The 20,876-nt window shown below is 42.7% G+C and overlaps 1 protein-coding gene and 1 long non-coding RNA gene across 2 annotated transcripts in view; one reads left to right on the forward strand and one right to left on the reverse strand.

Moving 5' to 3' along the window:
* The window catches only part of LOC141729322 (uncharacterized), a 76,727-nt gene that overhangs the window by 40,319 nt on the left and 15,532 nt on the right, over nucleotides 1-20,876 (forward strand). The gene's annotated exons all lie outside the window — the stretch shown is intronic.
* RCOR1 (REST corepressor 1) overlaps nucleotides 6,693-20,876 on the reverse strand; it is an 83,168-nt gene continuing 68,984 nt past the window's right edge. The window contains exons 8-12 of the mRNA XM_005483241.4: nucleotides 16,678-16,872; nucleotides 15,608-15,685; nucleotides 15,385-15,442; nucleotides 14,606-14,835; nucleotides 6,693-12,502 (exon numbers count right to left, since the gene is read on the reverse strand). Coding sequence (XP_005483298.1) covers nucleotides 12,461-12,502; nucleotides 14,606-14,835; nucleotides 15,385-15,442; nucleotides 15,608-15,685; nucleotides 16,678-16,872 — 603 coding nt within the window. The 3' untranslated portion in view covers nucleotides 6,693-12,460. The remainder of the gene's footprint in view (nucleotides 12,503-14,605; nucleotides 14,836-15,384; nucleotides 15,443-15,607; nucleotides 15,686-16,677; nucleotides 16,873-20,876) is intronic.

Raw genomic sequence — 20,876 nt, forward strand, 5'->3', positions numbered from 1 at the left:
TCTGCCTGGGCCCCTCAAAGAGCCAAAGCAGCCTCACAATTATTTCCAAGCAAGCTGTGGCTGATGCACGAGGATGAACACAAAGAGAGGAAATCACCTTTTGGGAAGAAGAAATCTTGGACTGGGTAAAATGGATTTCTTGACTTCCAGAGCATCTTCAATGCAGCCATGAAACAGGAACCAGGGAACTGGTTGCAGCCAGTAACCTGCCTGTCTGATAATTCATTCCAGGAAACACAGGAGAAGGGAGATCCACCTCCGCAGGTCACCAGTGCCAAATACCACGAGTTTGTGTGGAGGACATTTAAATTCCATAAAACCCTCCTTCCAATGAGAGCAGCAGCAAACTCACACTATTTGGTTTATCCAAAATAAGACTGGGGGGTAGCTGCCCCCTCATTTACCAGCAGCAGGCTGGGAAGAAGTGGCTGATCAGTGTTTTTAACCGGGCAGAAGGCGATGCAATGAGATATGCTAAGTAGAAAACAAAAAAGATGCTGGGCAAATTAAGGCAGCAAAGGTAAGAAAATTGAAGCCACTTGCTTAGGGACCTTGTGAATTCATCATTGCTTGAAGTCAAACCTGGGCATCATTCCAAGAGCTACGTTGTTACAGCTTGAGAATAAATTACAGGTGTGACAGAGCTGATGTTCTGGAAGCACAGAGATATGATAAAGGCCGTGGAAACAGCCACATCAAGCAGATGCTATTAGGAATAAATTGGCATTCCTCACCTGATGGGAGCTCTGAAATCTGTGGGAGAGGAAAGGGGAGACAGGCATAATTAGGGCAAGCTCCCACAATTGCCTGTACAGATGGCCCATCCACCTGAGGCATCTCCTCCCAAAGAGAACAGCCCCACTTGGGCTGGCAGGCTGGATGGAGCCTTTGGGGTAAATACCAGCAGTGCTGGGCTTGGGAGAGCACTCCTCACTCAGGTACCAAATGCCAAGCACTCCTCACTCAGGTACCAAATGCCAAACTCGTGCTCCACGTGCACCACCCTCTGCTGACCTGGGCAATTGGGGCCCTGCTTTGTGACCCTCTGTCCCCAGCTGGGCACGCTGGGCTGGCATCCAAACCTGCAACCCACCATGTTACATGTGAAGGCAGCGGCATGTTCAGAACCCCACTCCTTGGTCTCCAGCCTTCCAAACCTACAAGAAGTCACCCCACTTGATCATTTATCACAAGACATGTGGGTCCTTCATGCGTCCCAGCACAGCTTATGCCTCCCCTTCAAATCATACTCGTCTGGACTTTTTTTCAGAGAAATCCCCCAAACAAATCATTAGTGATTCATAACGTATTGAAACAGTCCCCAATTCTTCAGAACAGGCATTGCTTAGGCTGTCATCTGACAAGATTAATCACTTTCCAGGGCCACTGGGAGCACCTTCCCCATCCCTGCCTCCTCAGAGCTTTGCTGACTCTGGCTAGGTGCAGGCTGGAGGTGCCACCTGGCACTCCTGCACTCAACACAGGCTGTTGAGAGAGAGTTTCTGTACAAAGATAACCAAACTCAAAGTTTCACAGCAATGAAGAGTGTGGCACATCTGTCGCTCAGCTCTGCTAATGATTAATTCCCTTTGCTGCCTCATTTCCAGGACTTTGTCAAGAGCTGATTTCCAGCCCTACCACACAGCCTGGGTTGAAGCATCCACCTATTCACCCTCCCTGGCCAAAAAACCATCTCCTGCAAAAATTCAGTCCAGGGCTCCAAGCTGCTCCTGGGGCACTTGGCACTCAGTGCCTACACTCAGTGCCCCCTTTCCTTCCCCAAGGACTCACACCACCTCCCTGGGGCCCCTCACCATTCCTGCCATCGCCCTCTGCAGCCTCAGCCTCACCACTGGACAAGAGGTGGATTTTCTTGCCAGCAGGCTTCAGTAGCTTTGAATGGCCAGGGTAATGCAGATTTATGCCAAGCTTCCTACATGGAAGGTCTCCTCATAATGGGGGGCAAAAGGAGTGCAGAGGAAATGCAAGGACACATCCATGCCCCTTCCTCCTGTAGGGTTCAGAGTTTCTTCCCTAGTTCTGCTGCCGTTGCTATTTAAGACAGCAGCCTGCACACACTGCCCAGCTTCCAGCCACAGACACATGGCTTCCAAAGGCTTCTGTGGGCATTAATCAAACACTTCAGGACACAGTTTTCACACACTAATTTACTTAAATGACATGTTACTTTGTCTTCTCATCTGAGACACAGAACACCTAAACAGATGAACAGAAATCACAAAGTGAATCTCAAAGGAATAATTAGTATACAAAAAATAAACCAAGCCAAGCTAAAGCCACCCAGGCAAGTGGCCCTTGGGGGTCTGCCTGCAAAACAACTCATTTAGAACAAAACAGTCACACACTGAAGAGATTTGGACACTGTTCTCCAAAGCTCCAGCTATTCTAGGAGAACAACCTGCTATAAAAGGCTGCCGTGAAAAAAAGGGAACTTGTGATGTGCAGCCAGACTCAGCAGGGAAAACAACCCAAACTTTTCATCCATTACTCAGGAATGGCCTTAGAAACAGGATCATGGCAGCAGTCCCAAGCCCAAACTCCCCCACAGACTGCAATGGGGTTTCCACTGCTCCCAGCACAGGTTCCAGGCACCTTCTGTTGATTTCTAGACACCCACGCTAATCTGCAGTTGGAGCACAGCCCAGCAACCTTGTTGATGTGTATAATACCAAGACATTCTTCATGTGCTCTCCAACTTCACTCTGTGCTTTGATTATGCCTGGTTAGGAGTTTCCAGAAAAACCTGCTAAAAATACCATCATTGCCAAGGAGCAAGCCAACCCCAAGGGCAACATCCTTCCAGCGTCAGAGACCTTCGGCCTCCAGAGAGCAAGTGTACGCTGACATCTCTCTAGAAGCCTCTTGCATCCAGCTAAGGACCCGCTCCTCCAGGCTGCTGCACCACCTCAGCCTGTGATGTTCCTGCAGCAGGGACATGCAGCTCAGGTCAGCCCCTTCCCACCAGCACTGGCTTTCCATGGGGCTTGTCCGACACCAGCCAAAAATAACCCTCTGCTATTAGACAAGATCCAGCACAAACCGCTTTGACAACACCTTGCTTGATCAGGCTGCCTACAATGACATCTCTGGGGCTTTTGGTAGCCATGTACCACAAGGATTAGGAATTGTCTCTTCCTTAGGTACTTTTCTATTACTGTGAAACATCAACCAAAAGTTTTACCTCCCAAACACCCACAGGCTGGCAATGCCAGCCCTAACTGGTCATTATTCTAGGACTAATCCATGGGAAGGACACATCCTAGCTCACTGATGAGTTAACCTTGCCTTAGGTTTGGCAGAATTAGCCACAATTATAGTTTTGCTCCACCTCCACGAGCATGTTAGCAACTCTCAGCAATGCTCTGAGTCCCCCCAAGCAACCAGTGGCTGTTTGAAGCCTTCAGCAGGTTCTGAATTTTTAAACAAAGACATATTCTCCTGAGGGTTTACAGGCCATTAAGTAAACATTTAACTTTTTAGTAAAATGTAAAAACATTGAAAACCATCTCAATTACTCAGCTTTCATTTATGCAGCACTGTGACCTCTCCATCCCAGGAGGCTGTAGAAACAAAACTGAGTTACTAAATGAAAAACACACACCTTTACAAGAAAAACAGAGATGATTCCACTGCTTTACGGCAATCTTTAAATGCAAGAACAGCAACAAAAATCACAAACACCCTCTTAGCTTCATTTTACAGATAACTTTTTCTTTTCATAACAGAAGAAAAATATTGCAGACGGATGGAAAACTGGACCACATTCACTGCCCTCTTGTTAGTACAATTACTAGTGAAATCCTAGAGATCACCCAGTTCAATCCATGGAATTACCATCTCCAGTGGACAAAGTGAAAAGGAAGATGTTTCATGAAAGCAACAGAATTCCCTGCTCTGTGTCCTCAAACAAACAGGTCCACCAACTAAGCAGGAAGCCATTTGAGGAGCTGGACATTCTCTCCAGTCAATAAAGCATTGCTGAAGCCTTGCTGCTCCCCAGAACACCAACACATCTCCTCATTAGCAAAGCACATCCTTGTCAGGTTTCTGCCTGACCCACACCTAATAAGAGGCTGACAGGTAATAATTTAAAACTGCATTTGCTCTAACATTATGAAGTTATTTACTATCCACCTGATCCAACTCTCCCTGCAGACTATGTAAATATACCTAGCAAAGTTTGGATTAGGCTCCCTATTTTTTTATGTCTACAGCAGGGGCTACACTCCCTCATTTAGGGAACTTATGGTTTAAAGCATTAATACAAAAAAATACCTTGGGAAATCCAACAGAAGTTAGGGAGTCATAGGTTACTTTTATATATACATATACACACACACAAAAAAAAAATCAAGTTTTCTCCTCTTATTGTAAGAGATTTTCTCTGCACCTTGAGAGCCAGGCTGGCAGAAGAGGAGTTGGTGTATTTCTCATTCTGGAGGCCCTAGGCAGTGCACATTTGAGGGAAGAGAAGATGTAAGTCAGTTGATATTTATTATGATCTTTTTTCTTGACACTGAATGCTGAACCACAAATCTGGAGGCCTGGCAGATCCCAGCCCTCACTGCTAACAATGCACTAAAATAAAACCGTGAGGAAGAGAAGTTATCCATCCATGCCTTGGGCTAAAGGCATTGTTCATAACAAATTGCTTGACTAGTTTATCTTCCCTGTGTGCATGGAACAGTTCTCTTAAATTATTTTTCTGCTGCTAAATCCCACAGTGGTTCTGGGTCACTCATTGAAAGTCAAAGCAAGAGGCTGCCTGTGATGGAGCACAGGCACAGGGTATTGTTTGCTTCCCGAGCAAAGCACGGCGCTGAACCCACGGCCTCCCCTGATTAATTGCAGAAACTGAAATCTTTATACAAACACTTTTAAAGGATAATTTGTTTAAGCTTAGAAGTTATCTTCTCAGAATATTTGTGCCAGTGAGACTTGACCACACAGGGGGGAGAAGCAGTCACGCAGCAAAAGGGAATTAGCTTAAAGGAGAACATCCAATTGACTGCTTTTGGGTTTGGTTTATTAATAGTTGGTTTTAATTTATTTTTTGGGAGCATTAACAGCACAGCATATTGATAAGAGACACAAAGCTACTTTTGGTATTAGAAAAGCTGCCCCTAAAGTTGTACTGGAAAGGCTAAACATAGTAGAAAATATACCATTGTAACATTTTCAGCATTAGTGACACTTCTTCACAGGACACTTCTTACCTGAACTGTCCCTTCAAGAGAGGTGGGATACAGGGCTCAAAGGAATTGAAATTCAGCCCAGTGGGCTTCCCCACACAATAAATCTACTTTTACAGAGCACTTACAAGGTTCCAAGCCACTGGGGAGCTAGTTCTGTAATCAGAGGCAAATTCCAACAAGCAACAAAAATCTGGGATTTTGAGCACATACTTGTCTAGAAGCTCCAGAAGTTTCCAACCATCCCAGATTCCCCACTGTTTCTTGTGTCAAGAACACAATACCCCAGAGGACCTTTACAAAGCATTGGTATGAGGCATCAACATTTCTTTGTCCAGCTCCAAGCACAGTGCCCACCACTGCAGCGAGGGGTCCAAGTGCTGTCCCCTCCTGGGTTAAGCCCAGGCAGCCATGGCACCAGCGTGGTTAATGGCCAGCTCCCACATCAGAGACAGAGCCCTAGGCTCTACCTTCATCTATAATAAGGAAGGGAATAAGCACTTTCAGGATGTAATACATTAGATCAGTTTTCAACATCTAATTTAGGATTAAATTAATTATACCCTAGAAAAGCTTATTTCTCTCTAAGGGGTTCTGGACAGCGAGCTCAGGCAGTGATATCCTTATCCACTGATGAATCCTGCACCTCGCCATAGACTAATCAGGCACACGTGGATCTCTGGCAAATCCACTGCACCCATTCTTCTATTTCATTAATTCACTTTCCATTGTGTCTTATTCTAAACCTTGAATACACAAGGCAGTATCAAGAAGTCTGCAGCTGCTGAGATCTCCTATTCATCTTTTTCTAATAGAAATCAGCTCTGTTTTGTCACACACACAGTCTCATCTTCCATTTCAAAAGGAAATCCAGGTCTTGCTAAGCCATGGTCTCACACATTACGTGTCAGACACATTGGGTCTGTGCCCCCAGAGGGTGCAGAGAGGGAAAAGCATCTCCCACTTCACATTTTATTGCCATCATTCCACACACCTGCTCCTGTTGCAAAATACCTTCAGGAAAATGAAGAAAACATCAAGAATCAGAACATACAGCTCACTTCTCCCTCACCCTTGGCTCCAGATACAAATATATCAGTCAGCATGACCCAACTCCCATTTCCTGATCTGCCCACTGTGAACTCCTCACCTGATCAATGTTTTTACCCAAATCAGAAAATCCTACCCTTTGGTGCCCTTGTTAGGCTAGGCTGCAGCCTTCCTCCATACAAACTTCTCCCCTTTCAGCAGGGGAAACTTCCAGGTGATTGCTCCATCTATCAAAGTTCAGATCTCCTTGACTCTAGTGTCCTCAATAATTCCTTTCTTGATAACCCTAGAAACTTTGTCCTCAATAATTCCCTTCTTGATAACCTTAGAAACTTTGTTCCCATAAAATTTTACAGTGATTCCCTCTTAGTTCTTCTGCACGAAAAGAAAACAATTTCTCTACCACTCTCAGCAGGCTCTTTGCAGAAATGTTTTTGTTTGTACAAATACATTTTGTTGACTGTTTATTAGAAGCATGACCAGAAATTACATTTGCTTTTACTATTTCAAAGGCTATTTTGGTGACTGAGCCAGAGCATGCTTTAGAAGTGAATAATAGGTTTGATACTTGGTTTTCTCTCTCAAACATCGGTCTACATCTTTCAGACTGGAAGATGGTTTATGAAATCAAATTCAGGTTTATACTGTTACTTCATAAAGCTGATACTAGGGGATCATATTAAGATCTTGGTACGTTTAGTAGCACCAAGAGTGAACTCTTCCCTTTCAGCCTGAACTCTAGCTTGTACCTGCAAGGCAGCTCCTGCTCTAAAGGAGAAGTGCTTGGTGCCACCATGTTCAGATTCCAGTTTGTTTATGTAGGACAGGCTCTAATACAGCATTAATTCAACACTGCATTCCCATTTACAAACACATACCATTACCAGGCACAGGTACATCACCTGTGCTCCCAAAACCTGTGGCATTATCCCTACTTTACCTTTGCTTTTAGACTATGTGTTCATGCAGGGGAAGTCCCCATCTCCTCACCTTTTTATGCTCCCTGATTGAAAGGAAGGTCCTTATTTTTTATTTGTTTCTCTTTGTTTTACTCTGGGGTTGGGGGGCACATGGGCAAGAAAGGCTGGTTTGTATTGAAGATTTAAGTGCTTGGAATTAAATAACTCCCCTAAGAAAGCAGATTGCTACCTTACAACATTGGTACCACATTCTCTACCAGCAGGAAAATTACAAGGAATGCTTTCCAGTAAGGAAACACCCTCAGCTCTCAAAAATGCTGCTTGTGCTTCCAAAACCCCAAATCAGTCTCCATCCCTACCACTTTGCTTTACAATATAGAAATGTGTGACTAATTCCTGCCCTCCATAGGCTGCAGAGCTGGAAACCATCAGTGTCCTGCTGCAGTTCTGCTGTCTGTAACACACATGAGCAAAGCACAGAATTTCGTGTCTCCTGTCCTGGGCTAACCCTGGGCTCCCAGAGCACTGCTGGGAAATCTGCTCAAAGCACTTTCAAATCCTCTCTGTGCTTCTGTGTTTAGTGCTCAGCAGCACTCCAGCACGTGAAGTCAAAAAATATGATCTTGTGCAAATTCCAAGGTGCAAAATTTCCTGCTCTTCTGAGCATCTTCAATAGCAACATTGCACACTGCTGAGCTTTGAGGGCAAGTGTTGCTTTTTCTATGTATTGAAATGTGTGTATTTCATGGCAAAGATGACAGTCTTGTTAACTTGTACAGCCAAGTGCTTTGTGCAGAAGCAAAGAGGCAGCAGTTTATTCTTCAGGTTTTCCTCATCTGAGGGATGACACTGGCAGGAAAGGGAAAACCCCTTTTGTATCTCCTGACCAAAATCTGAAAGGTAGGGGGTCAGTTACACATCAGAACCACATTTTACATCAATAACATTTTACTACATATTTTATTACATCAATGGCTTGAAAAAATTTTATTTGATGTCAGCAAACATTGGAAATCATAGAAAAATGAATTATGTAGAATTTCACAAAGGAATTTACCCCACTATAATTCCTTGTACAGTAAAATAATCCAAAACCAAATGTTACTTTTCAGTGGCTAAGCAATTTTATAATGCTATGAACATTCATCACAGTAAGTGTGCTGAATAATAGAAAACAGGCAAAAAAGACATTTAAAATATTACTTACAACAGCATTATTACAACATACTTTCTTTAAAATCCCAACAAGTATTTCATCACTTCAAAAGCTATACAGCATTTCCATTATATTTGCAAACTTAACCTTATACATCTTTTAAAATCTTGAAAAAACTTCTTTTAAGCAATCTATAAGCAGTTAACAAAATTGATAAAATCTACATAATGGAATACTATACACTCCAGTATAAATTTTATTTTAGGAGAATATGAATGTAAACACTCATTATTATACAACATGCATAGACTATACTGACCTTCCATCTTCTGAACTGTAACTTTCACTGCAATTGTGCTTTACTATCAACAGGAAAAGCTGCATTAATCCAGGGAGTGGCAGAAAGTATTTGCTTTAGGGGCATTGCACAAGATCACTAGATTTTGACTTACTGAAGACAAGCTGGAGCTAATAAAATTTTTTTCTCCTTTTTTTTTTGGAAAATATCAGCCCACTCATCACTGAATGGGCTATGTACAAATTCATACCAATTTGAAAAATAAATGCATTATCAAAAAAAACCCTCCTATGATATTTTTGCATTTCATTGACTTGGAGATTTTTGTTCACAAATCCAGTGATCAAGTTAGTGTAATGCACTGTTTGGCTCATATTTGGTGTGCAAGAATACCAACAGCATATTAGCGAATTCATAGAATAAAAACTGAAATTTAAAGTGACAATGAGCATATTTTAATACATAATGTTTCTGATGTATTTGTACAGGAAAGAAAAATGTTTGTCAGGACATTGCTTTAAGAGAGTAAGAGTTTCACTCTTATTTTAACTATTAAAAAAGTGTTCTAGTGGATATTTATGGGGTCTTCCTGGTTGCAAACTTGTAAAAATATATTAAGAAACCATTATCCCCATAGGTATTAAATATATTGAGACACAACCATTGTGGTTGCACTACCAGGTATGGCTACTACGGTCTTAAGCATCTGATTGTACATTGTTGCTTTACTGTTAAGCACAACTGAGGCATGTATTTTTTTCCCTTGGTTATAAGATTATATTACAAAAATTGATCACTGTTTCAAACCAGTTAAACACGAATATTCAAGTAACAAGGTTGTTTTAATGGATAAGTGAAAAAAGAAGTTACCTAGCACTTTACACAACTACATAAAAATTAAATAGAACAAATGAAATTTGTTTATGCATATGCAATACACTTTTATATCTTTAAGATTTCTAAAACTAAAACTTAAACTATCATTTTCTTTAACGATACCATATTTTGCACAATAACTTATACTTAGGAGAAATAATTTCCCATTTTCCACAAAATATATATAATTATGACATTCACATCGATAGTTTAAGAAACAAAATTTAAGTGAATATTCTTATTTTATGCAGTTATCTTTGTGGACCCTTCTAGTCAGAATGCAACCAGTTGATGTATCTAATGCTTGACCCATTTAACAAAAGAAAAAGAGGGTCTTCACCTAAACAAGGTCAAACCATTTCAAAAGCTAAAATGATTTTATCGCATTTAAAAACATAGTTCAAGAGAATGTAAAAAACTAAACGTTTAAAATACAGTGCTATTATATTGCATGTATCAACTACAATAAGATAGCAGTAAACTGAAAAATAATTAAACAACTTTTTTCTTCCTAATATCACAAATGATACACGTTTCCCCCTACCCCATGGGGATGAAGCCAAAACACAACTTTTCTGATAAGATGGACAGATTTGAGGGCAAAAAACCAATGAGAAGTCCTCACAGGTACCTAAGTGTCCAGCAGAAGCCTGTCCTGATGAGCTCCCCAAGCTGAGATGCAAGCTCCCACACCAGTGAGGACCTGTCTGCACGCATTGGTACCAGCAGGAGGTTCAATATTTAATACTAGAGTGTTTCTAAAGAGCAGCATTGCTTTACACCACAACTGTAACTGGATTCACAGTGCTATTTGCCCGGTCTTTATTCCTAATTCACACTGGCTAACTCCTAGCATTCCTTCCCACAAGACTCCCAGCTCCAACTGGCACAGGTCTGAAGGAACATTTGAGCCACCAGAGCTGCCAGTTCACAGCAGCAGCTAGGCAATACAGAGGATAGGGAACAGCTCCCTTCCAGCCTCCCATCACCTCAGAGGATCTCTCTGGAGCTACTAGAATGGAACTGCTCAGAAACAGCTGCCAAGTTGCTCAAAGGGCCCTTTTGGGGCTCCACACTCTAACCTGTGCTAGGAAATCCCTACCTGTGCTGTGCCTGTGTGTTGCTGCCCAGTTTCTGACATGGAACTTTCCTCCAAGGCTAAGACCAACCTCAGTGCCACAAAAGGCCACCTCCCCTGCCTTTCCTGGGGCTGTGACCACACCACAGGAGGTGCCAGAGGCAGCTCTGTTGCCCAGCTGGCATCAGCCTGCCCTGCTCAGGTACAGAGGGAAGAGTCAACACAGCACACAGCACAGCCCAGCAGCCAAACCTCAGCACCAAGTCCAGGGCCTGGCCCTGAGCTCCATCAACCCCAGCTGCAGGCCAGGCCACAGGCTAGCTCATTTCAAGCTGTGTAAGAATGGTGCTATACATCACTGTGTGCCATCTTGGCTTCAATCCTCTGTAGAGGAAGAGAGGCAAGGAAGGGCCTTTTCTCCACCTGCAAAGACACCTGGTGGTTTCTTCCAACATCATTAAATTAACCATTTTTAAATGCTTTGTGACTAGTGTTATTTTGCAGCTTTCCACTGGATAAGAAGTAATACTGCTGCTTCTAGCTTCCCTGGACACTGCTCAGCAGTCAGCAACCACCCTGTTCAAGGTGCAAAGTCCTCCCATGGGACTTGCAAGAACAGCTCCAGTGCAAGCCAGCCAGACAGGCCACAGCATGGGCCATCCGAGCAGAGGGCTGGGATTTGAAAGCTGCATGCACCAAGTATTTGGAAAAGCACCTCTTAGATTTTAAATTGCATATTTTGGTTCAGAACATGAAAGCGATGTGTGCTTCAGAAGGGTTAAAATGGCCAATGAAAATTAACCCAGTTCTTCTCCATTACACTTGCAAGAAACCAAAAACTCCTGAAGGTTGAATTCTGTGCTCCAACCCTCATCCAGACTTCCAGTGGGAGAAGCAGTTTGATGTCTTTGGCAAACAGCGCTCTGAAGAGGAATGAGACACTGGGACAGAAAGTGATCTATGGTAGCCAAATGCAAAAAGGCACATATTCCCCAAAAGGAGAGGCACCAGAGAAAGTTGTTTTGACTTAATCCCACAGAGGATCAGGAAAAAGAAAGTTGTGTAGCACTCACTTAACAAGTTACAATGCAAATGCTGAATGCCAGGGGTTAAATAGCGTATCAAACAGTTTCAGGTTAAGTATTCCCTTTTGCACTAAATAAAAGCCATTAAAATATACAGGAATAAAATGCTCAATTAGGGAGCTTTCTATGAAGCAAGAACACACAAATACAGTGGAAAAAATTGCACAAACCAGAAGTGTAATGAGTTACATCTACAACCTTGGACTGACCAAACCTTAGAAATAACATTTCCTATCACTTTGCATTATGCATGATTGCTTGCTAACATGTCCTGTCACTGCAGAACAAACCTGCCACGGCTGGCGTGTGCACAGGCCCCTCCTTTATAGAAAGCTCACTAATCATAGTGTCATCGTAAGAATACACAGGAAGCGGAGACCACGAGGCCATGCAGCAATACATACTTATACCCTAAGGACCAAGTGTTATAAGAACTCCTAACGTGTAGAGTTACTGTGGGGCTGCTAAGGAGCTCCTTGTTTTGCAGGTTGGTCAAAATTTATAGACAGGTGTTACTGGTTTTAGAAGTCCCCATGCTTAAGCATGACGTTGGTGAAATGGAGAGCTGAGCTACCTGGGTGCTTTTGAAAGAAAGTGGAGGCAGTATGGAGGAATGAGGGGAGATTAAGGCAGATGTAGCACAGGACTGGAAGCGTTTGCCTTTTTTTTGGTAATAGCTGCTTGTCCACAGATATGATGCAGATGGCTGTCTGAGGTTTGCTAATACCTGATATCCTGGATAACACAGTAGTCAACACAAATTGTTCTAGGCTACAGCACCTTCTCACGAAGCAGATGCGTATCTGACATCAAGAACAGAAGTAGCCTGGAGGGAAGGGGAGAGAAAAAGCAGACATTTAGTTTAAAATGAATACACATAGGCTTTCTACCATCTGCAAATTTCAGCCCAAATCTATGGTACTGACAGTGACAAAACATACAACCCTGCCACGTGGGGGGAATTCCAACAGCTTTCACTGGGATTTGTTGTTGGGAATCTGAACACATACAAATTAAGACTAGAGTTGATGCTGCTTTAAAACCAACAGCCTCACCTCCCCCCTTCAAATAAAAGGAACTATGGCTGCTTGCTATGGCAAAGCCCAAAGCCCTCAGAAGTCTAATGAACCTTTCAGGAGGCTGATGGCCAGACAGCCAAGGCATGCCAGGGAAGAAATCACCCAAGGGATTTCAGTGTTAGGCCAGCAGAGCCTTCTGGCTACTGCTGAGTCCACCTGACTTGAGCAGACACTGCCTGTCCCAGTGCCCTCAAGAGCAGGCACCAGCCATGCAGCACTGCACAAGGAGGAATCAGGAAGCCTATCCCAGCCCATGCAGGTCACTTGTGTCCCAACCCCAGTGATGTTTCATCTTGGTCCCAGAATCACTGAGACAGACACCCAGTCAGCACTTGGCTTATGCCACCTCTGAAGGCAGGAGCTCCACATTCACAGCTTCTTTTGGTCTGGTTCCCACCACTCAGCACTTGATCTGCTCCAGAGTGGGCACCTTCCATCATTAATCTCAGGATCACACTTGTTGCTCTAGTTGTCATTTTACCAGACCTTGCTGTCATGCCTCCACTCTCCCAACTCATTTGGGATCCTCACTGCTCCAGTATCCACCCACCTGGCCACATCAGCCCACTCAGGCTCCTGCTGAAGCCATTGCTTCCCTATGTCAAATAAGATTCCCCTTTTTTGACCTCAGCTTTCAGAAGCAAGGATGTATCTGAAGCTAGGAAGAATCTCAGAGGGGCCAGAGAAGAAAAGGTCTGCATTTATCAACATGTAATTCTACAGGAGACAGGAAAAGACAGTAGCAAGAGCCACAGATCTTTCAAATTAGTGGCTATGTACTAGCACCAATGCTGGTTTGCTCCATCTCTCAATTCTGGAAGAATGGGACAATTTCACTCCCATACACCAGTGAAGGCAAGTGTTCTGAGTTTGGTTTTGTCCATTTGTCATACCTTTGGACATAGTTCCCAAATATAAGCAACTCTGAATTGCATGTTATTAGGTTTTGTGAAGCAGTGAAGTTCTGCTTTTTGAATGTCCAAGTGATGCAGCCCTAAAAATATACAGCACATTGAGGAGTCTTTACTCCATGCTCAACCAAAATTTGCCTTATGCTGTTAACTGTGCTTGCATTTACAATGCACAGTTTTTTCACCAAGTTGTCTTTTAAATTAGGCCAAAGGAAGTCCTTGATCAGACTTTTTAACACACAAACCTCTACCATGGTTTTCTTCTACAAGACTAAGTATTAGCCTTTATTGTTAACACTGAATTTTTGTAACTAACTTCCATTCTTAAACATCCTACAGCCTCTTTGTTAATTTCAAACCTATATGACCTTTGGGAAAGTGTTAACTCTGAACCTCCATCAAGAAGAGGCTGTTCCTAAAATTTGCCTTTACAGACACAGCCGTAAACTTAAGGAAACTTTGCCTTTAGGGAACTCCAGAGTGAAGTTCCATGCACTCACATTGCTTATAGCTTTCTTCCCTTCATTTGAGTGAAACCACTCACCAAAAATTAAGGAGCAAGCTTTGGCTCAGAAGATTCTATGATCAAACCTTGCCAAACCTAGAAGACCTGGGAGAACTGAGTGCAGGGAAAAAATCCAAGATAAAGATGCATGGGGCTTCAGTAGAAAGAGGTATTAAAACATCTATGTTCTGATGAGATACACATACTGTCAGAGGGCTGCAAATTTAATGTTCTCCTTCCACTTTCCTACAAGCCTGGATCTCCCAATTCCCCAAATCAGTACTGGAATTGTATACCCAGATGAAGTAAAATATGCACTGACTGAAAATTGACAAAAATGGCTTTTGCAAAGACTATATATATAAATACACACACACATCTATCTGAACTGAGCTCAGATTGGGAATTTGATGTGACTTTTAAATTGTATTTACCTCATCTTCCTCTTCAGACATTTTAGTGGAATTATCAGGAGATTTTACAGGCTTCTGGCTATTGGTTCCATTTGTCTCCTCTTTGCCATGCTCTGCCTCCCACTCCTGTAGGACTTCATCTATGTTGAAACGACGTCGATAATTTACAAAAAAGTTTTTCACTTGCACCACAGATTTGTTTCCAATCACATCAGAGATTGCCTGAAAGTCTCGGCCGTATTTCCTGATTGCTAAAAGCAACAAACAGAAAAACAAAAGCAGTGAGTTATTTCCATAAAGACCACAAATCAGGCTCAAGTCACAGCATAAAGATCCAAAGCTGAAGTTCTGTCAACATTTCAAACCTTCTTCAGATTAATGCAGAATAAAAAAAAAAGTCTAAACTGGGAAAGAGACACAGTTAAAACCAGTGCTGGAGAAGAGAATAGAGGTGTAGTAAAAGATGGGTGGAACCAAATGTACAAGGCCTGTTTAAATCTGCCTGTACTGCTTGAAAAGTTACACAGACAAAGATGACAGCAGTGCCTCCAGCTGAGTTTCACTTTCTGAAAGCTTGGACAGGCAGACACTATGTCCCAACATTCACATGATGCCATTTACGTTGCTCAGGGAGGGGAAGGAGGAATATTGTATCCCTGTTCAAATACATTCTTTGGGCATTAGTACATGGCTGTGTCCAAGTCCTCCTTCCTTACCTTCTGAAGAGAAACTCAGCTCTGAAATGAACCAGGGTTTTGACTACCAACAACTGAAGTACAAATAAACTTGTAGTGCCATACCTTGTACAGCAAGAAGCTGCTCATCTGTGGTCCAACGTGCATTAAATTTCTGGACGACCTAGACACGAACAGCAACAAAAATTAGGTAACTTCATTTATATACTTTCACTTGTATCTGAGCTCATAAAAACCTCTCAAAAGTGCAACAAGGAATTCACCGTTAGTCAAAGCATATCATTAGCATTTATCTTCACAATTAACAAAGGTCAGAAAATTATCTCACCTCTGGAAGTCTGTATTGTTCTATACCACCTTCAAGCTTTTCTTTGAGCGCGCTGTTTGTCTGTTTGATATTCTGAATCTGAAAAGAAAGTTTCATCCCTTTAAAAAGAATTAAAAAAAAAAAAATCTTTGGACAAGCCCTTTTCCAGCAGCCTTGGCAGGAACCTCAAAAGCTCAGCCTTCCAGTTTTTGTCACAGCCTGCCCTTTCCAAAAAGAAAGTTTGCTATATTGGAATAATGTACAGCAGGAGCAGCTGGCAAATCAGGAGATCCCATTTAATTTATTCTCTGCTGTCTACAAGTTATTTGGAGCAAGAACTGTCCCAACTTCCAGGTCTGTATAAAGCCCAGCATAAGAAGATCAAACCCATCTGCAGCAAGTAATGAATCAAAGACTGCTAAAGAGTTCAGCTTCTCCCGGAGTGCCAGGAAAAAGGCTTCAGGCCAAAATACCAATTCTATTAACTTCAATAAAGAGCTTGAGACAGATCTCTGCTTTAGAAACAGCAAAATGCCCAGATCTAGGCAATAAACTCGTGTAGTAAACCTGTATTTACTCACAGATATTTGAAAAACATTTGTTTAAAAGGCAGATCCATCAGGGAAGCAAAAGGTACATAAGGAGTCTGTATGATACCTGTCTAGGAAAGACTAAGCCAAACAAATCTGCAGCTTCTGAAAGTATCACATGAAAAGGCAAAGGAAAGAGCTGCTGCAGCTGGAAATTGCATACTGCTGAAACCAATGCCACCTGAGCAAAGTCACAATTAAAACTGTAAAGGAATTCTGAACTGCAAGAAAAGCTAGGGGCCAACAAATGTTCCTTCAAGTCCCTGCTATGAACTTTCCCTTGCTTTACTTCAGGTCAAAAGTAGGCTTGCCCACGGAACTAAAACGTGAGAGATGTAAAACCCAGAGCTGCATTCAGAGCACAAGGACAGTAGCTTGTCAATTAAGGCATGCAGCATTGTGCATCATCACTGCCAAGCTCCAAGTTTCTGCCAGCTTTGCAGACTGCACCAGGCAGTGCCAGCAAAGCCAGCAGTGACTCCTGTGCCATCCCGCTCGTACCTGCCGCTTGATCGAGACCAACTCCATGTCCAGTTGTCTGAGTACAGTGGTGGCAGCTGTGGCATTGGCAGAAACAGCCTCCACATCTTCCTGGGAAAGGAACATTCCTTTGGGAGGTTTCCTCTTTGCTCTGTTCTTGGCCTGTGTACTGTGCTTCTCCTTCTTCACCTGAGGGACAGTTTCAGCAGGTGGCACCTGGCAAACAGCAGTCAGTCATTTTAAAAAACCAAGTATCTTTAGAGATCCCTTACAGCTCAAACCATTCTGTGACTGATTTTTAGCCACATCAAAGGCTGGAGAACAACAATGTCAGTATGCAGACAGGAGGACATTTTTGCTTTCAGTGGCATGTCATACAAACAGTCTTATACAAATCTCTCCCTTCTTTTAGCAGCTTTCAGTGTTTACAGAGATACTGTGGTTGCCTTCTCTGCCCATTCTCATTTCGGGAGACAGATGCCCAATTTTGCATTTATTAAATGTTCTGGTTATTTTCAAACCTCCAAAACCCTTCTTCTTGTTTTCATCATCAGATCTGGACACACCACCAAGAAGGAAACAAAGTGAAGTGTGGAAACAGAAAGAACATAACTAAAACACTTTACTGAGAGTTGTTTTACTACCTGACAGAGACAGGAAGGAATAAATCAGATTTATTTAAAGGCAAAGGATTAAGGAGTGAGGTGACAACAGTGTAATTCTTAGACTGTTACACCATTTCTTGGAAGCCAGGTTTTCTTGCATAGCACTTGAATATCAACTGTTCCATCCAAATGGTGCAGTTTTACCTAAAATAAATGTTAAGTCTTTTTTTGAAAAAGGAGTATTTCACAAAGCACTTCCTATTTTTATCCTTTATGTCTAAAGCAAGGACAGGTAGATTAGCCAGGACACTTACTACAGATCCTTCAAGAGCAAAGATGATTCTAAGATAGCAAAACCATTTCTTCCTGAAGTTACACTCAACAATCAACTCATACCTAAGATTTTTTACCCAGTGACTGAAGCCTGGCCAAGAACACAGAACAGAAGGGTGACAAGGAGAGAAAAAGCAGAGGGGAGGCATTACATGTGAATCCTCTGCTTGATCACTGCAAGCTTTAAACACATTGGCTTCACTTGGTGCTATTGTTTTCCTCCTAATTTGCAGCTACATACAGTTTCTACACAGTTTGTGGCATTTGCCCATTAGCATTGAATGCTTGCCTTTGAAACCATGTGAAGCTGAGCACCAAACCCCAAGTATGAGGTTCTGACTCCCAAAGGACTCCAGCACAGCTGCCATGAATAAAAGCTTTCACCCTCCTCATGGGCACAATGGCCAGAGCCCCACAGCAGCAGCAGCAGCAGTGTGGACAGTTGCCTGCTCTCAAACCTTTTTCTTCCATCCATTGGTGCACAGTATTCCATGAGATCTAATGCCTAGGGCAAGCCCAGAGGTAACTCTGGCCATTGCAGGAGGGATACCCCTATGTCTCTCTGCAGACAGGAAAGCAGGTGCTGAACAGGAGAAACCAGACTGGTTAGCTATGAACAAGTGAAGTAAGCTCTGCTCTCTGCTTCAGCAGGGAGCACTTTGATAACTGAGCCAGGTAAATTATTCAGCATGGATAGACATTTCAGATCCACTCATATTTCATCTACATACACTGCTTCCCAGGACTACACAGCAATGCCTCACTGCAGGTTCAGCCTGTCTGCTGACCAACAGGCAATGCCTGCAGTGCAAACATCCCAGAAGCTTCAACATTAAAGAAAAATGAAAGCAGTTTCAAATTACTGTTTTACACAGTTCAAAAAAATGCAAAGCTCTTTTGTGTTGCAGACAAGAACCAGAGCTCCAGCAGAACAATTTTTGACAGCTCCAAATGCCTCTAGGCCCCAGCAAAAATTGGAACATCTAGTCTGTCCTAGAAACTCTTCATTCCTGGCCACACACATTTCTCTTGAGAATTAAACCAATTTTTGAAAACCAGAGAGAATTAAAATGCAGGGATTTAGAAGGGATTTAGCAGTACTCCTGTTTATTTAGATATTGCCACTGCTATCCAGTGCACTTCAGTCTTACAAACTCCTTAATACAATGTTCCCTTCCTCAGATTTCACTGTGTAAAAAGAAGATAAAGGTATCTCATGCTGCATAAAAACAGAGCATGAAGTAGGAGGCACTTCCAGGAACAAGGAAGATACAAAGGAAGCAGGTCTAGGTCATGACCTCAGTATTACAGAGTTACTATGCAAGGAAATCCAAACAGTTGCATTAACAATTAAATTTAAAAAAAGAACATTCTTCTTCCAATGATCCTCAAAAGAGGAAACAGATGAAAGATTTCAGATACTCTGAGAAATCCCAGTATTACTGGGTAAGTCAGATAGCAACCAACAGGTCTCAGAGCTGAAAAAACCATCTCTGCAGATCTGGGACAAGGAGGTTCCTTACAGTAAGAGTCCTGGGCTGCTGGCACATCACAGCCCCTGCATGTCTGACCACATCACTAAAGAAACCTAATGACCAAGGACAAACTTGTCCCCTCCTGGTTACCTGCTGTGTCTCTCAAGGCATTTCAATAAGCCCTAAATTCAGGTACTGTAGGATCAGAATCACTGAATCCTTAAGTTGGAGAAGACCTCCAAGATCATGGAGTCCAACCTTTGACCAAACACTCGTCAACCAAACCACAGCACTAAGTGCCATGTCTGGTCATTTCTTGAACACCTCCAGGGATGGAGACTGCTATGTTCCCAGGCAGCCCATTCCAGTGCTTGACAACCCTTTCAGTGAAAAAATTCTTCCTAATGTCCAGCCTGAATTCCCCTGAGGACATTTTCTCTCATTGTGTCCCTGGATGCCTGGGAGAAGAGACCAACCTCCACCTTGCTACAACCTCCTTCCAGGCAGCTGCAGAGAGTGATAGAGGTCTCCTCTGAGACTCCTCCTCTCCAGACTGAACAAGAACAGCTGAACTCTGAACAGGCTATGAAGGCTGTCAGCTCCATTTTCAGGACAATCCCTGTCCTGAAGAGTCCCCACAAGGCTGCCATGGCACACACAGCCAGACTGAATACACTCCATGAGTTTCAGATTGGTTTGAGTGCCACGGCCTGTACCAGTGTTACAAGGAGGGCACAAAGCCTCCTCCCACACTAACATTTTCTGCAAAAATATCTTGATGGTAGCTGTCCAAACCAGACATCTGATCTGTTTTGGCCTTACATGCAGCCAAGCTGGAGAAGAACTATCCTTCTCTCTTCTGCAGCAAGTTCAGGACATGTCAGCATTGGTTGGGAAATAATAAAGGGGGTTGAACAGAGTTCTTTTACAGATGAAAGCTTTTGAAGAGCTTACAGAAAAATCTTAACTGCAAATTCATTAAAATAATGGGAAATGAGACAATAGCATTATTTACAAAACACTATAGAGTTACAGTACACTGCTGGAACTCAGCCAAGTGAGAACCCTTCCTGAGTGTTGCTGAGGCTTCTGAGAACTCAGTTTCTTGTAAGGATTAATACAAATGGTTTCACATCCACTCTGCCTCCAGGAAGACATCAGGAACATGCTGGTTCCATCAGTGGAAACAACAGCAAAACTTTCCTGGAAAGTCTAGAGAGCACCCTCACGTGGGTGAAGAGCAAATGGGAATGTGGTGATTTTTCAGTTATTTCCAAGCAAAATTTTTTGTTGGAGGAATTAATCTCACTGAGAGTGACTGACAAAACCATTACTCTGGAACTTTTTTATGACTGTGTGGGATCATGTCTTTATAAATACATCTAGAGGGTTTTTCCTAAATATAACCTTTAAAAAATTAAGAAATAGAATGACCAGGAGAGAGAGACTGGGAGAGAAATCAGGCTAGAAGAAACCAGGAAAGGGAGCTAACTTCAAGGAAAGAAAGTCTTAATCATCTTCCTGTAACTCATACATTCAACCCACACTGCTGCTGAACAAGGTGTTTTTATTTAGTAGCAGGTAACCTGCAGGTTAGGCACATGGAGATGAAGTATATGATCTCCTGCAGGGCATCACAGGCTGGGTTTTTATAACTGTTGTATTTGTGTAGCTATTTTCATCCTGAACTCTATGCCCACAGAAAATGAAGCACTTGAAGTGAAACACAAGTACTACATTTTGAGCTGATGTGACAACAGGTTAAGGTCACCCTGCCAGACAAAATTAACTAGGCACAAAAGCTTTC

The sequence above is a fragment of the Zonotrichia albicollis genome, chromosome 6, assembly GCF_047830755.1.
Source record: "Zonotrichia albicollis isolate bZonAlb1 chromosome 6, bZonAlb1.hap1, whole genome shotgun sequence".
Classification (NCBI taxonomy): domain Eukaryota; kingdom Metazoa; phylum Chordata; class Aves; order Passeriformes; family Passerellidae; genus Zonotrichia; species Zonotrichia albicollis.